This window comes from Amblyomma maculatum, chromosome 4, assembly GCF_055883805.1.
Source record: "Amblyomma maculatum isolate TAMU_Amacu chromosome 4, ASM5588380v1, whole genome shotgun sequence".
Taxonomy (NCBI): Eukaryota; Metazoa; Arthropoda; class Arachnida; order Ixodida; family Ixodidae; genus Amblyomma; species Amblyomma maculatum.
In genome coordinates this window covers 115,835,123-115,852,045 of record NC_139347.1, presented here as the reverse complement: position 1 = coordinate 115,852,045, position 16,923 = coordinate 115,835,123, and the positions used below count along the sequence as shown (strand labels likewise).

The following is a 16,923-nucleotide window of genomic DNA, read 5'->3' as shown; positions in this document are numbered from 1 at the left end:
TGCAATAAAATCAGTTGGGAGTTGGCGCTTCGTCCTGTCACTTACCTTTGTGTTTGTCTGTTTTTCGCGCCTTAAACTATTTTAAATATGAACCAAAACCAGCTAGCAACAGCAAGTGCTTTTAGACAATTTTGAGAAATTGGCAAAAAAAGAAAAAAAAAAGAATTTTGGCAAATGTTTGAATTTCCAAGACTAACAGCAACTCGTTAAAGTGAGTTCTGACTGGTTTCCAGCCTGGATGCACAGTTTTGCAATGAGATAAATGCCCCTGCCACTCAGAATCAACAAGCAAGTCTATTTTGATAGGTCTGTGATTCCGCATGCTGCGCGTCACGCCATTTGCGACCGCCGCTGCCACCGCACCACTCATTTTTTCGAGTGCTCGGTCTGTCGGGCCCGCGAAAACTGCTTAGGTATCACTTTTTCGTCTCCATCGTCATGGTTACAAAGCTCGTACTCGACAGAAATCACCTCAAGGAAATCGTTCACGCTTCTCACTGTCGTGCCAAGCATCATCAGCTACATAGTTATCAGCCCATCATGGAAAGTCGACGCTTCGTCACTGATTGCAGATAACAAGATGCAGCAATGCCTCATCACCGGCACGCCTCTTACGCTACCTTTCTTTGTTCGTTATGTAGTATCCCGCCCAATCTATATTTTCCGCGTTTTACGCCGTGATCGTGATGATGAAACGGAGCTTAGCCGACTATACGTAAACTGTGCAACCTTTTTCAAATGGCTCCAGGCCACAAGCAGTCGACGCCGGCAGCCATCCAAAAGTGGTCAGTTTGGTCACATGCTCTTGGAGCCCAATAGCAGCACGTGTTTCGTGCAATTTAGTCTCTTTATTTTCTGCTTCGAGTGTTTGTCATGGACGCCAATTGAGATAAGGGAGTAGCCTGAATCACGATCTTTCGAACTAGACCAAAATGATGCGGGCAGAGCGTGCATTTGTTAAACTACGACCGATCAAATCTCAACACGATCTGACATCAATTTAAAGGGCCAAGCAGCCAGATTAGTGCCAGTGCTATCAGGTTTGTGCTATTGAGAATTTATTTCCGTCTGCTGTGCGGCGACTGTAGATTAAAAACGTGTGCTGCACAATCGAAAAACCAGCGACTGCACTGAAAAATTGGCAGAAGATGGAGGAATGGCAGATCTCGCATCGGTGTGTTCACCCGAATACCGAATATTCGGTCACGTGAGTACTAGGTATTCGACTCGCGAATCAAATAATTTGAAAATTAGCGATTAGATTCGTATTCGAATATTTGAGTATTCGCACGCCCATAATTATCCTATGAAAAAGAGCAAAACAAAAAACCTTCAATATGTATACAGATGACACTTCTGAGACCACAAGACAGGAGGGCCATAATTTCAAATCAATAGGCAGCATCTTTTAAACATCGCTTGACTACTTTTTCACTGAACATTTCAGTGAATTTAATTGGCTGCAAACTAATGCTCTAGAAATGCTTGCAGAAACTGTGGAAATACGTAGTTTTCACACCTTGTAAAAATGATTACGATCGCTTGACTAGCACAGAGTTCATTTAAACAATACGTCTAAACCTATCCAGAGACACTTTATAAGATTCAGTCAATTACTTTTGTTCATTTAATTCATCTAACTGTTTTAAACATGGATTCACTGCAATTAACCGAGCAGGAGGAAGTGGCCAGCACAGGATGGCTGAAACGGAGGTAATGCCAGAAACTTGTGAACCAACTTGAAGGGCGCGAGCTCTGTTGGGGCAAACACAAGTCAGCGTGGAAAATCTCAGTGCCTGAAGGAGCATGCAGTAAAGCATACGCAGTGTGGCAATCAAAAGTGCGCCCTCACCAGTGAGCTGAAAGATTTTTCTCACGAGGGTAGTCTCCAGGCCACACCGGAGCAGGCAGTCGGCAAGCACGCCAGAGCCCAGCATGGACACGATGGTAAAGGCGAACACGAGCGCACTGAAGTTGGCATTCTGGGTAGAGCAAGCGGTCCACACCAATTAAGCTTCCCTGCTTGCCTCCTTCCTAAGAGAACAAGGCTTCCATGCAGGAACCGAAACGTCTTGTCATTGTTTGCATTTATTTTTATTTGGTTGGCATTCCATTTTGACGTGTGACCTACCTTCTAATAAATCCCGTATAATAACATAGAGGTTACATAGAATCAGGCGCAGCACAGCACCATGCAATGTGGGCTTTTCCACAGCGCTGGTATTATATACGAAACCTTTCTTATAAAACAACAGCAATAATTTCGAAACACTGACCTGCTTGCTAAGATCACTAGCGATGGGGACAAAACAATTTTTGAGTCATGCAAGGGGGTTACTGCATACACCATAGTCAATACAGGGGGACAGGCCTTCTTTTGCCAAAGTTTTTTGCTGGCAGAAGCTATGAAGTTTACTTAACTAAAAATGTTTTTCTATCTTTCTATCTTTGTGCTTGAAATCAATGTTCCCACGAGATGTATTTTCTTGGCTGCTGCCCTTTTGTGAGCTAGCCCTGCTGAAAGTGCTATGGAGACAAAAATGTAGCAGTTGCATCACAATTATCACAGTTTTCCCGATACAATCGAACCCGAATATATCAAACTCGAAGGGGATCGCAAAATAGTTAGATATACAGAAATCAGCTTGAGACGCCGCTTGCGATCGTGAAAAATGATGCCTATTTGTCGCGTAATCAACCCACTCGCATAATGAACCCACCCTCCACTTTTGCTCCCGAGAATATAAAAAAAAAAAAAAAAGCCTGGTTCACATGCAAGCGATCAAGCGAACTCAGTGACCTGTGGAAGTGCGAAAAATTTCCAACTTGTTAGAACTGCGTCGCTCTCAACAGCTAAGAACAGGTTTTTGCTTCGCCACGGCAGAAATTGTGAGTGTTTTCCGTGGCGTGTCCCTCCGTTTCAGCCGTCCCATCCACAGCTCGTTTATTGGCAGTGCGCCAAGATGCTGCGCAATGATAATGTCCTGGCTTGTTTATCTTCTTATAGCTACTGCAGTGGCGGGGAGCGAACTTGGCAGAGTGCCCGTGATGGCTTGATTGCAGAAGCCTGGTTGGATTTAGTCCACTGCTACAAAATCATTGGAAAGCATGATAGCTGCAAATGCCGTCTGAAGTGAACAGTGCTAAAAGCCGGTATCATTATCGCAGCTGACAGCATGCTTTTGTTGATTCATAGATGTAAGGATAAACGACTCTCCAAAAAAAAAACAAATGTGCCGCTTCCTAACGCCCGCAGTTGCCATTAAGTTTATGGAGGGGGTATAGTCACCATAGCCTATGCTATGTCGCATGTTCACCACAACGACAAGAATGCATGACTCTAGCAAAAAAAAAAAAAAAATCTGCCGCATCATAGCATCCGCAGCCGCCGTAGCTTACGCACGTTTAGCATGACGACACGAGACGTGCAGAGGGTTCAGAGGCTTGTCCGCATATGCGTAGTGCGTGCTGCTGCGAACGAAGACCGGGAAAGAGAGAGGAAGGAAGGCGAAAGCTCGGCAGAAGGGTAAGGACACCCTTGCACTTCGCTCTACCTTTAGGGAAAGGCGCTGCACTGCCCTAAACCAGCCGTCGACGAATTGTTCTCTTATTCGTTCCGTGCGTGGCTTAAAAACGTCACACGGCAAACGGTCGAGAGTGAGGCGATCGTCTTTGGGGAAGGCGCATCTTTCAGTGCGTGGAGCGTAGTTCGATATATTGAACGACCGGTGAAATTGAGTTCGATATACGACGCAGCTTTCCTATACTTTTACGTGGAATTTCCAAGGGGATACTCTGTGAGTTCGATATAACCAAAATTCGAATTATCCGGGTTCGATATTGAAATTGAGTTCGATATACGACGCAGCTTTCCTATACTTTTACATGGGATTTCCAAGGGATATTCTGTGAGTTCGATATAACCAAAATTCAAATTACCCGGGTTCGATATATCCAGGTTCGACTGTAGTATGCTGTGAATGTTACCTCATTCTAGTGCTTTGGGTGGCATGAATTTTTGTTGTGGCTGTTGGTGCAGTTCCATCACTGCTTTGAAGCGAGCACAAATGATTGAAGATGAAAAAGCCTAACTATGCAAAGAACTTAGACAGTGCATAGCCAGTGCTGCATGAGGTGCGGTTGTACGGTTTGGCACCAAGGATTTTGTTTCTGTCATCTAGTTTATTCTCCTCGACCACAGCAGCTTAAAGGACTCAATTTTCTATATTCCAACAAATGAGAACTGTGTGGAATTAAATTAGCAGCCACAGACCCCCAAAAATAACACAAAAGTATGCATGCTGCAACTATGTACACTCTGTACATGTTCTCTTCATGCTACTGCATCTCCTCTCTAGCCACAATTACAGTCGAACCAGGATATATCGAACTCGAAGGGGATCGCGAAATAGTTCGATATATTGATAATTCGATATACAGAAATCGGCTTGTGACGGCACTTAGGATGCGAAAAAACGATACCGTATTTGTCGCGTAATCAACCCACTCGCATAATGAACCCATCCTCCACTTTTGCACCCGAGAATTTGAAAAAAAGAACAAAAATGCGTTAAGGCCAGCTCGCTCACATGCAAGCAACAGAGCGATCTCAGCGACGAGCGGCAGCGACAGAGCGAAAATTTTCAAACTTGCTGGAACTGCGTCCCTCTCGCCGCTCGAGCCACCACGGCAGCTCAAAACACGGTTTCTGTGTCGCCGCGGCGGCAGAAATCCCGAGCATTTTCGCTTGCATGTCGATGGCGCGCATCAGTCCGTTTCGGTCGTCTCATCCACAGCTCATTGGCAGCGTGCCAAGATGCTGGGCAGCGATAACGTTAGGGCGCGTTTATCTTTTGATAGCTCCTGCGGTGGCGGGGAGCGAACTTGGCAGAGTGCCGGTGATGGCTTGATTGCACAAGCCTGGTTCGATTTATCACGCCGCGCTTGGGGCGGGCGTCATGATCGCAGCAGCTGACCGCGTGCTTTCGCTTATTCATACATACAAGAATAAACGATAAAAAAAAATATAAAATAAACATCCCCGCAACAAAAAAAAAAAACCCTGCCGCTTCTTAACGTCCGCAGCCGCCAACGATAAGAAAGGATGACTCTCGCAAAAAAAAAAAAAAAAAAAAAAAAAAAACAGAGAGAGCTGCCGCTTCTTTAAGTCCGCAGGCGGCATAGTCACGTCAGCCGCCGCACCGCCGCATGCAGAGGGTTTGCAACACACGCTGGAGAGGAGAAAGCGTCCGACGTCTGTCTGAAAACGGGTTGAGCTGGCTTGGCGCATGCGTTGCGCGTGCTGAAGGAGAGAGATAGCTTGGCAAAAGAATGGGCACACCCACGCACATGGCTTGCAAACGGCATGTGTTGGCGCATGAGAAATGACAACTGCAGATGCGCGCGCCTTTGGGGAATGGGCGCAGCGCTGCCCAGACCAGCCGTCGCCGAACTGTCCCCTCTCATTCCTTCCGCGCGTGGTTTGAAAATGTCACGCGGCAAACGGCCAAGGGTGATGCGATCGTCTTTGGGGAAGGCACACTTTCCAGTGCGTGGTGCGGAGTTCGATATATCGAACGACCGGTGAAATTGAGTTCGATATATGACGCGGCTTTCCTATACTTTTACATGGGATTTTCAAGGGGATATTTCGTGAGTTCGATATAACCAAAATTCGATATATCCGGGTTTGATATAACCGGGTTCTACTGTATTCTCACTGATACAGAGCCATCGCAGAAGCCACAGAGCTCTGGTAATTCTGACAAGCACGGTGCGCTTCTAGGGGGAAAAAAACACACACAGGCAGATTGACAATGCACAAACTTTTTTTTTCCCACACTATGCTAGGCTAATGTGATTTCCAGCTGGAGCTGGTACTACTATGTTTTGTTTTCCTGTAGTCCCGCGGAAAAATAACAGAAGGGTTTTATGCTGTATTTCAATAGTCAAAACGATGGGTGCATTTATTACGTGGTGCAACCATTACGCGAGATTGTCGGGGGGTTCTGTTCTACACCTGCAAAAAATTCCCAGGGCCACCCAGACAAGCAACCAACTACTGCCCCATCTAAACCTCCGGCTGTGAGTGCCTAACTGAGCTCAGACCTCATGTAGCGAGAGCCCCAGGACGCCTTGGACATAGGCAGGCAGCTTGGTGAACAGCAGCATGGAGACCCACATGTTGGTGAAGCGGGCCACCACCAGTGCCCAGACGGGCGCAGATGTCAGCACGGCCTGCCATGGCATGGGCCGCTTCTGCAACTTCCACGAAAGCAAGCCACAACAGGACTCTGAGGTGGCCCACACTGCCACCAGGAAAATGCACAGTGGGACTGATGCAAAAGATTTAGGAACCTCATACGCTTTAAAATAGTGCCAGAAAGCCCTCCCAACCTTACCCAAGAGCAGATCAACATTTGGGAGAAACTACTGCTTGAACTCAGGTCAGTTTCGTTCATCTTTTTTTCACCCTGGGAGAAGCTTGACAGCAGAGGCTTAGAACACCACTACATGACAATGCGACAATGTCTTTTCAAAAGGATAGGTTTAAAAAACCTCGTGCCAATAATTACAAATTGAAAGGCAAGTCAACATATAACGAAACAAAAAGAAATACAGTCGAACCTCATTATAATGAAGTAGTACGGGACAGGAAAATTTGTTAGTTATATCCGACACCCGTTATAAAAGCGTGCGTCCAAATTCCTGTAAATAACTTTGCTAATAAAACAAAGCAAAATGCGCACAAATATGGACAACACAAAGGTGCAAAAACACAAATTTTTCAATTAAAAGCTTGGAATAAGCATGAAATTTCACTTTTCATTCAGTGTTGGAGAGCAAAAATTAATATTAAGAATAGATGTTACCTCCACGCACACTTTGCGTGACGGAGCCAACATACTCGGGGAGTATAGCACGTGCACACAGGTTGATCGCAGTAGCAGAGGCATGGCAGGGGCTCACACCATGACAAGTCAATGGTGATGACATGCCAGACACATTCCTGTCAGCCGTTGCATGGCAAGACTCGAACAGCGGCAGCAGTAGCAGCGACGCTCGAATCCGGCCAATCCGGCCATAGCCGTTCACGACCTCCGAGATCACCGCGCGCAGAGGTGTGATATCTCGGAGACCATAGGCCGTTGGCGCTAGTTTTTGTCGCCACTGCTAGATGACGCACCACGCTAACGTGCGGACAATTTAAGCACAGTTCAGTGGCAGGTGATTCCATCAATTGAAAAATTGTGTTTTTTGATGTCTTTTCCAGCTCCCTTACGCATTGCTGTTTTAATGCAAAAGAACTGAGTGATGTTCCGTTGGTGGTTCTTTTTACCTTGTGCACCAGGGTGCGCCGCCAGGGACGGTGTATATGTGTTGCAGCGGAAGTTCCTTGCGCAAGAGACGCCCCGTCGAAGATGGTATGAGCGAAGACTTGAGGGCAGGAGTTGACGAGAAGAAAACTGAATTTTATACACACAGCAAATATTTACAACATTTACAGCAGAGATACAGGTTGGAACCAGCTAAAAGGGAAATATTCCCACCTCGGCATAGCCGACGATGCCGAGCATCAAAACCTAGTCCGGAACGCCGGACCGTGCCCTCGGGCTCGGTTTTAACCCCCTTAGGTCCAGCCCTAATTTCCGCAACAACCAATAACAGCCAACATCAACCTGATTGGTTCGTTCCGACGTCCAGCACCCCCTTCAACTTTAAGAGGACTTAACCCTCTCTCTCATAAAAAAAAAAAGGAAAGGCAAAGCTCCTAGGGTCACGTCCTTCCACTGGGTGCTTGCATTGAATGAGCGTCTCACCTGCCTCCGTGAGGTCGAGACAGCGCACTCAACCCAGTGTACAAAAAAAAAAAAAGAAAAGGAAAGAAAAGAACACAGCGGTCCTATCACGACCCACCTGTCGTCACGACTGCAGTGCCATTGTTAGGCGTTCACGACAGCGTTCCATCGGGACCAGCGCTAATCTGTTGAGCCCGTTGGTCCCTTACAAACTGCTTCGCTATAACCGATCTTAGCACATGAAATAACTTGCGCTAAAAAACTCTGAAAGCAAAGTCATTACACTGCTTGGAGCAACAAATCCTACTGATGTCCTGGCAAAAGGATCACTGAAGAGCAGAATGTGACATGGGTGTCTCGCAGTAAGTTCCCTGACTGTGTACACAAATTGGCCCGTGTGCAGTGAAGACCCGTTAACTCACAGCTGTCAAAATGGTGTAGAAAGCCAGAGGCTAGGGGTGTGGGAATATACTAATACAGTCGAACCCGGATATATCAAACTCGACGGGGATCGCGAAATAGTTTGATATATCGATAATTCGATATACAAAAATCGGCATGGGATGGCATTTACGATGTGAAAAAACGATACCGTATTTGTCGCGTAATCAACTCACTCGCATAATGAGCCCACCCTCCACTTTTGCACTCGAGAATTTTGAAAAAAAAAAAAAAAAAAAAAGCGTTAAGGCCAGCTCGCTCACATGCAAGCGATTAAGCAATCTCAGCGACGAGCGGCAGCGATAGAGCAAAAAATTTCCAACTTGTTGGAACTGCGCCCCTCTGCCCTCTGCAGCGGCAGCTCAAAACAAGGTTTCTGTGTAGCCGCGGCAGAAATCGCCAGCATTTTCGCTTGCATGTCGCACTCTGCTTCGGTCGTCTCATTCACACTTCATTTCTTGACAGCGTGCCAAGATGCTGCGCAGCGATAACGTCGCGTGCTGGCGCGCGGGAAACAATAACCACAGATGCTAGCGCCTTTGGGGAATGGGCGCGGCGCTGCCCTAGACCAGCCGTCGCCGAACTGCCCCCTCTCATTCCTTCCGTGCGTGGCTTGAATACGTCAAGCGGCAAACGGCCGAGGGTGATGCGATCGTCTTTGGGGAAGGCACACTTTCCAGTGCGTGGTGCGGAGTTCGATATATCGAACGACCTGCGAAATTGAGTTCGATAGATGACGCGGCTTTCCTATACTTTTACATGTGATTTTCAAGGGGATATTCCGTGAGTTTGATATAACCAAAATTCGATATATCTGGGTTCGATATATCCGGGTTCGACTGTATTCGAGTACGAATCGATTATTAAATTTTCAAATTATTCGATTCACGAATGAATAACTAGTATTCGCGGGACCGAATATTTAGTACTTGGGTGAGCGTGCCGATGCGAGATTCTCCATTCGTCCATCTTCTCCCGATTTTTCAGTGCAGTCGCTAGTTTTCCAAACGTGCGGCACACATTTTTTAATCTACTGCCATCACACAGCAGGTGGCAATGAATTTTCAGTAGCACGAACCTGATAGCACAGACAATAATCTGACCACTTGGCCCTTTAAATTGAGGTCCAATAACGCTGAGATTTCATCGACCGCAGTTCGATAAATGAAATCCCAACACTCAAATTACGAAGAAAGATTCAAAGACTCAAACTTCTGTTCTTGCTGAAACACAATAAATTGTTAATGAACTCCTGGCCTTACCTGACACCGTTAAACACCCGTCTGACAAGAAATCGTCAGGAACATCAATTAACTCCATACAATACTAGAGTAAACGCTTTTAAATATTCCTTTTTTCCTCGTACTATAGAAAACTGGAACCGACTGCCACCTCACCTAACAAATAGCATCGACTCGATTGACCTAATTGAGTCTTGACTACCTAACCTGTTGTTGTGTTGCTGCTTTAAATGTTTGTGTGTTTTAAATAACAAAAAAAAAATGTTTTCCCTTGTACTGCCAATTTCACTGACGTTTTTCATTTGATTATTGTACCAAATGTTCGATTTTTCTACCCCTGGCTGCCATAATTATTCTGTTCTAGCTGTGTATAATTTTTTTCTTTATATATGATGTAATAATATTATTGTTGCCACTCTTGCTTGGGCCCACCAAAGGGCCTGCAGTATATTGTAAATAAATAAATAAATTTGCGCTCCGCCCGCATTATTCTGGTCCTGTTTGAAAGATCGTGATTCAGGCTACTCCCCTATCTCAATTGGCGTCCATGAGCAAACACCCGAAGCTGGAAATAAAGGGACAAAATTGTGCAAAAATACAAACTGTTACTGGGCTCTGAGAATATGTGACCAAACTGACCACTTTTGGTCGACTGCCAGCGTCGACTGCTTATGGCTTGGCACCATAGTTTGAAAAAGCTTGCGCAGTTAGGTGCTAGCCGGCTGAGTTCTGTTCCGTCATTACGATCACGGCATAAAACATGGAAAATATAGATTCGGGCATGATACTGGCCTAAAAAACGAAGAAAGGTAGGGTATGAGTAGAGGGTAATTATCTCAACAGGAAACGGTGCTTCCACACCAGAAACCACTAAGAACTCACTTTAACGAGTTGTTGTTAATCTTAAAAATTCAAAAATATGCCAAAATCTTTTTTTTTTTTTTTTTTTTTTTTTTTTGCCGGTTTCACAGAATTGCATTTTGGGCAAAGTTAGAATTTTGGCGGAGCGATATCTCCGGTTCTATATCTGCTATCGTTATAATTTGTTTTTTTTTTTTTTTTTCTAAAAAGATACACTCACAAGCTCTGCGGTACACTACTTTTTAACTACAGCTTATTTACTGAAATTATCAAAATAAGCCATTTCTTTCAGTCACCAAAACAATCTTTTTCTTTGGCAAGTTTGACAAGCCATAACTTCTAAATCATCCTATAATGCTCATTTATGCCTTAATGCAGTCGTTTGTGATTCTAGAAATATAGAAATCTTTTAAAGAAGAATCTATTGTTTACAAACCATGCTTCCTCCAAACAAAAGAGCACCTTTCCTTATTTAACATACTTATTTAACAGTTTCTTGTACATTGTTATGTACCGTGCTTCTCCTGCTTAGACCATGTTTGGTCCGCAGTATGTGATAAATAAATGAAATAAATAAATAATAATGCTACCTGCTGTAGGTGAAAAAAACAGTTTGTAGTTTTGGAATCAGCACAAGAAAGTGTACAAATAGTGCACTAAATGTGGTGCAAATCTGCCTATAAATAAATGAAATGGTTCTAAGAGGGGTTCGAGAGCCAGTCTGCAGCAGGAATGAATTCCCACTTGAATGCTGGAGGAAAACAGGCAAGCAGAATTTTCCTGGTCTGTACAGAATGGCCACAAAATATCTGGCTATGCCAGCAACGCAGGTTTCAAGTGAAAAACTAGTTTCTACCGCTAGCCACATTGTCACGTCCAAGCGAGAAAAGTTGTTGCCAGATCACAGGCAGCAGCTCCTTTTTTTTTTGCATCAGAACAACTTATAAGCACTTCAGCACATGTTTGAATAAATTTGTTACTACAGTCGAACCTCGCTATAATGCACATGGATATAAAGAATTATCAGATAAAATGAACTAAAATAAAAGTTTGGTTGGTCTATGCTTTATCTTTATGAAAGTTCTTCCAGTACAACGAAACGAAAAATTCGAAATTTGACGCTAGATCAATTATAAAGAAGCAGGTTTTTTTTTCCATTAAAACGGCAAAAAATGCATAAAGGAGCCAGAAAAACATCAAGAAATGCAAGTTTTCAATCGAATGAATTGCCCGCCGCTGGAGTGTGTTTAAATCGCCCGCGCATTCGTGTGCCACATCATCTAGTGGCGGCGACAAAAACTAGCGCCAACGACCGGACTCGAGCGCCTCCGCTGCTGCTCGAGTACGGCCATGCAACGATTGACAGGCATGTCATTGGCATGTCACCACCACTGCCTTGTCATGCCGTGCTCTGTCAATGCGACCGACCCGTGCATGCATGCTGCACTCCCTAAGTCTGTTGGTTCCGTCGTGTAAATTGTGCTCAAAATATACATCTCTTCTTGGGTATTCATTTTTGCTCTCCAACGACGCACGAAAGGCGAGATTTCATGTTTATACCAAGCTTTTACTGGGAAAATTGTGCATTTTCGTACTTTAGTGTTGTCTATATTAGTATGCATTTTGTTTCGTTTCATCAGCAGACGTATTTACAGAAATTTGGGCGCGCACTTTTCTAATGAGTATTGGATATAACAAACAAATTTTCACGCCCCATACTACTTCGGTATAAAGACGTTCGACTGTATTCAATATTCGATTCAATATGCGGTTTATTTTGACTCAATTCGATATTGGATTCGGGAGGCACTTTCGGTATTCACATACCCTACCAGAGGCACTTATGTTACACAATAAATACAGAAAGTAATCAGCCCACATTTCTCACTGCCTGTCTCCAAGTTTCTAGCGATGGATTTTGATTATTATGGGGCACAGCCTACACAATGCAGAGAAAAACTATACAAGCTGTTGACTGGAAAAAAATATTGGTTGCTCATTCTTAATTTGTACTGAAACTTGTTTGAAAGTCATTTTTTCATAGGTATGACGTTGAAATTTCAGGTTTACAAGAGTGCAGTCAACACAGCATTTAAACAAAGAGGAGGATTTATTTCCCTCTCTCAAATGAAAAAGAAAAAAACTCCTTTTACAAAAGGCATATTAACCTGACTACCTATGTCACTCACGTGTTTGGGAACCCATATGAAAACAGACACTAATCCCGAACAGAACAGAACTCGTGCAAAAGATTCTAACCAGAGCTAACTGGAAATGTTAATTTTCCAACTGGACGTGATTTGCAATTGCATAATCTCGGTGGAAATAACATTGTTGGAACTAAGACGATAAAAAAACAGCTCCAACAGCCTTCAGGTTCAAGCAGTTTTTTTTTTTTTTTTTTTCATTGCGCTGCTTGCGCTGAGGCGCTTAGTGCCAACCTCTTCTTTGTCCAGTGCTGTGCAGTGGCACGAGGGGTGCTACAACATCATTCTCCAAGTGGAAGCAGTTGTAATTCCTGCAGTAACTGCGGTGGAACAATTGCAGGCAGAACACACAATCCCACCTGTGGTCAGCAGCAAGCTCAACCTCTTAACAGTTTAAAGTTGGAAGGAAACAACCTGTGATTCTAGAATTCAGCAGGATATGGGAATTTTTTTCCTTGGGAAAGACATTCCTCAGAAGCTAGTGTAACCTGAAAGTGTGAGCTGATGCGCTCCTGCCTGTCTGACTGAGTCCCTTACTGTATTTATTCAAATCTAGATCTGGAACGCAACATATGAAACTCCTAGAGTGGCTCAGATCTGAGGTCTTGCAAATATAACTCAATAAATGCAACTCACTGAAACTGGAAAAAAGGCACGCAGGTCATGCGGCGCAAAGCTCCATCAGGAGATGCCCCTGTAGCCATAATTACTCCTATCTGTAGCTGTCAGAAGTACCCGAGAGGGTGGCTCTGAGTTCCAAGTTCTGAATGCCAAGGGCACCTGTTCAACGAAGTGAAAGCTGCACTCTCAACATTGGTACAGCCGTCGCAATCATATCTTCCGGCATGAGAAGCCAGCAACAGCCTTTTCAATTTGGCATCAAATACTTAAGGAATAACTGCAAAATTTTAAAGCAGACTGGCTCACGGAAATGCAACTCCTGAAAGGCCGTATCAAGCCCAAGATCGCTGGAAGCAGTAGCGAGCTGGATTGCGGCAGCTTGGGATGACATCACAAAAGACTTGGTCACACACTCATTCAGAAAGTGCTGCATTTTATGTAATAGCACATGGGGCTCGTTCGACCGGTCGTTCCTATGCCTCAGATTTGAGGTATTGTACGAAAACGGGAAAAAAATCCTACGATGCCGGTACATGGAAAACCCCGGAACTGTATTGAAATCTGAAACAGTGTGGCCAAGGCAGATGACCCCTCTGCATTCAAAGTTTGAAAGCAGCTTTCGCAGTGCAAACTGCGCATCTATGTCGATGTCTCAATGCGAAAGCATGGCAAAGGGCCACATGCCGGTACCGCGTCATACCCTGAGGCGGTTCCTCTCTTTCTCCCTAATAAGGCCATAGCGGGTGTGATGAAGCCACTGCTGGCACTTCCCAAGTAAGAATAAAGGGTGAAGAGTGTTTTCTTCTACCAACAACAGAGTGAAAAGAACAAGCAACAAATGGGCCCCTCTGAAATATAGCGGCATTTAAAAAAAGGGCTATGGAGCACACAAGACTGCTCCTCACCACAGTGCTGGCCCTGAGTGGACCTGTGCCACCCTCGCCAGCTCGGATCTTGCGAAGCTCTGAGGTTGTCACCTTAGGGTCGCAAGCTGGGTCGTCAAAGGCCAGGAAGAACCATAGGGCCAGCCACAGGAAGCCCAGCAGCCCTGGTGCAAAGGCAACAAGGTCATGCTCGCTTTCACCAACCATTAGCACATGAAAACAATGGGTGACTACACCTTCATTCAGACACGAAGCATGCTTGTGGCATCAGAATGTTGTTCTTTAGGGGGCAAGCTCTCAGCTTTTTCAGCCCCAGGAAAATTCTATCAACTTAGAAAAGGCGCTAGGTACCATGAGTGTCCCGACTTTCATTTCTCTCAGATTAACAAGCATACTAAAAAGAACATGCCAATGCATCTCCCTAAAAAAATAAATAATAATAATAAAAGGATAGAAGGCCAACTTCACATATATTGGCTGCCTGTATAGTGGAATAGTTTCCTACAAGAATTTACAGCAAGATCAGTCTCAGAGAAAGAGGTGAGAAAAGGTGGGGCTTGAGGCATGCACAAATTGAACCCCTGAGGAATCCAAGGCACTGCGAGAACCTGTCTTAAAAAAATGCTCCCGATAGGCCTGCCAGCCAATATGAAATGCATAATGGTACCCTTGTGTAAATGCAGGTCCCATAAACTTTTTTCTTTTTTGCCCTCACCTTCCCCCCCTTCCAATGTTACAGAAGTGGCATATGCGCCAGGACACTGATGTAAATGGCTAGCCTCTGCTTGATGGTAAACATGTCATAAAACTGTAGTACACAGTACAGTGCTATTGGGATTCTACAATCTAGTACTACAGTCAAACCCGGATGTATCGAACTCAAAAGGAATCGCGAAATAGTTCGATATATCGATAATTTGATATACAGAAATCGACTTGAGACGCCCCTTGCGATCGTGAAACATGATACGGTATTTGTCGCATAGTCAACCCACTCACATCATGAACCCACTCCCCATTTTTGCCTCCGAGAATTTGAGAAAAAAAAAGCGTTCGGTGGCGTGTCCCTTCATTTCGACCATTGCATCCACAGCTCATTTATTCGCAGCGCCAAGATGCTTCGCAGCAATGTCACGACGTGTTTTTCTTTTGACTATACTTTTCATAGATCCTGCGGTGGCAGGGAGCGAATTTGGCAGAGTGCCCGCATGCTGGCTTGATTGCACAAGCCTGGTTTAATTTATTGCACTGCACTTGGGGTGGGGCGGGCAGTCCACTGCTACAAAAACATTGGCAAGCGTGATAGCCGCAAATGCCGTTTGAAGCGAACAACGCTAAAAGCTGGTGTCATGACCACAGCCGACTGCGACCTTTTGTTGATTCGTAGATGCAAGAATGAATGACTCTCGCAAAACAAAAAACAAAAAATCTGCCGCTTCTTGACGTCCGCAGCCGCCATAGCTTGCGCTGCACCGCACGTTCAGCCCGATAAGAACAACTCTCGCAAAAGAAAAAAAAAATTGCTGCTTCTTAACTTCCGTAGCTGCCACAGCATACGTTCAGCATGACGGCAAGAAAAAAAAACGACTCGCAAGAAAGAAAAAAAAAAAAATCTGCTGCTTCTTAGCATTCGTGGCCGCCGTTAGCTTACACGCGTTCAGCATGACGACACAAGACGCGAATCGCATGTCTACCATCGCACGCAGAGCGTTCAGAGCACACACTGGAGAAGCATCTGCCACGGGTTGAGCTGGCTTGTCCACGCATGCGTAGTGTGTGCTGCTGCTAACAAAGACCGGGAAAGAGAGAGGAAGGGGAGAGATAAAGCTCAGCAGAAGAGTGGGCACACCTTTGCGCTTCGTTTTATCGTGTTTTTCCCCTCTCCCGAACACCCCGGCTGCATTGGTTCCCTCGCGTTCCTTCACACACATGACTTGCAAATGTAACGTGCTAGCGCGGCAGCGAACACCGAAGATGCGCACGCCTTTGGAGGAAGGGTGCGGTGCTGTCCCAGACCAGCCGTCGCCGAACTGTGCCCTCTTATTCCTTCCGCATGTGGCTTGAAAACGTCAAGCGGCAAACGGCCGAGGTGATGCGATCGTCTCTGGGGAAGGCACACTGTCCAATGTGTGGTGCGGAGTTCGATATACTATTGAACGATCGGTGAAATTGAATTCGATATACGGCGCAGCTTTTCTATACTTTTACATGGGATCTTCAAGGGGATATTCTGTGAGTTCAATATAACTAAAATTCAATATACTATCCGGGTTCGACTGTAGTACAACCATTCAGCTTCTACACAAGCATACAAAATTAAACCTCTGCATCCACAGCCACCAGCCTGTGCCGGCACTTAATCACCCGAAAACATGCACTCCAGGATATGCAGGTGTTCTCCGTGAGTACCACCAGCAGTACACTAAGTTGTCAGCATATGTCGGCTAGCCCTGAAAACTCAAGATACGGCTTCAAATGATAGCATGAGTGCCCCCAAAATGATGCAAAAGATGTCTCCGAAGATAATGCACCAGTGAAGAAAAAACTGACGGAACAGTTTAGCATAATTAAGCACCGAATATCGTGCGGTAGCAGCACCCTTACCCCGGATCAGCATTGGTTTGGTCTAGTGACCCGCGACCTTATGATCCATTGACTTTCATGTCACCTTTGGCTTGTCAGCTGCTGTTCTGATTGTTGAGCACAGCCATACTCTGCGTCAGACAATGTGCAAGAGCCTGAGCTTGCCTCAATGCAAAGCCAAGACAATAGGCACAACCTGCCCACACACCCACATTGACCACCTGAAGGCCTGGGTGTGAGGCACACTTTCAAAATTAAAGCTATCCATTTATGCCTTTAGTGCAGG

At 45.1% G+C, this 16,923-nt stretch overlaps 1 protein-coding gene across 5 annotated transcripts in view; it reads right to left on the bottom strand.

The window, feature by feature from the left end:
* LOC146192195 (sodium-dependent phosphate transport protein 3-like) overlaps positions 1-16,923 on the bottom strand; it is a 91,265-nt gene that overhangs the window by 33,183 nt on the left and 41,159 nt on the right. For 4 of the 5 annotated variants that reach the window (XM_084602373.1, XM_084602372.1, XM_084602374.1 and 1 more), the window contains exons 7-9: positions 14,076-14,218; positions 6,109-6,258; positions 1,853-1,982 (exon numbers count right to left, since the gene is read on the bottom strand). In XM_084602373.1, coding sequence (XP_084458499.1) covers positions 1,853-1,982; positions 6,109-6,258; positions 14,076-14,218 — 423 coding nt within the window. The remainder of the gene's footprint in view (positions 1-1,852; positions 1,983-6,108; positions 6,259-14,075; positions 14,219-16,923) is intronic. The other variant, XM_084602375.1, reaches the window with a different exon arrangement.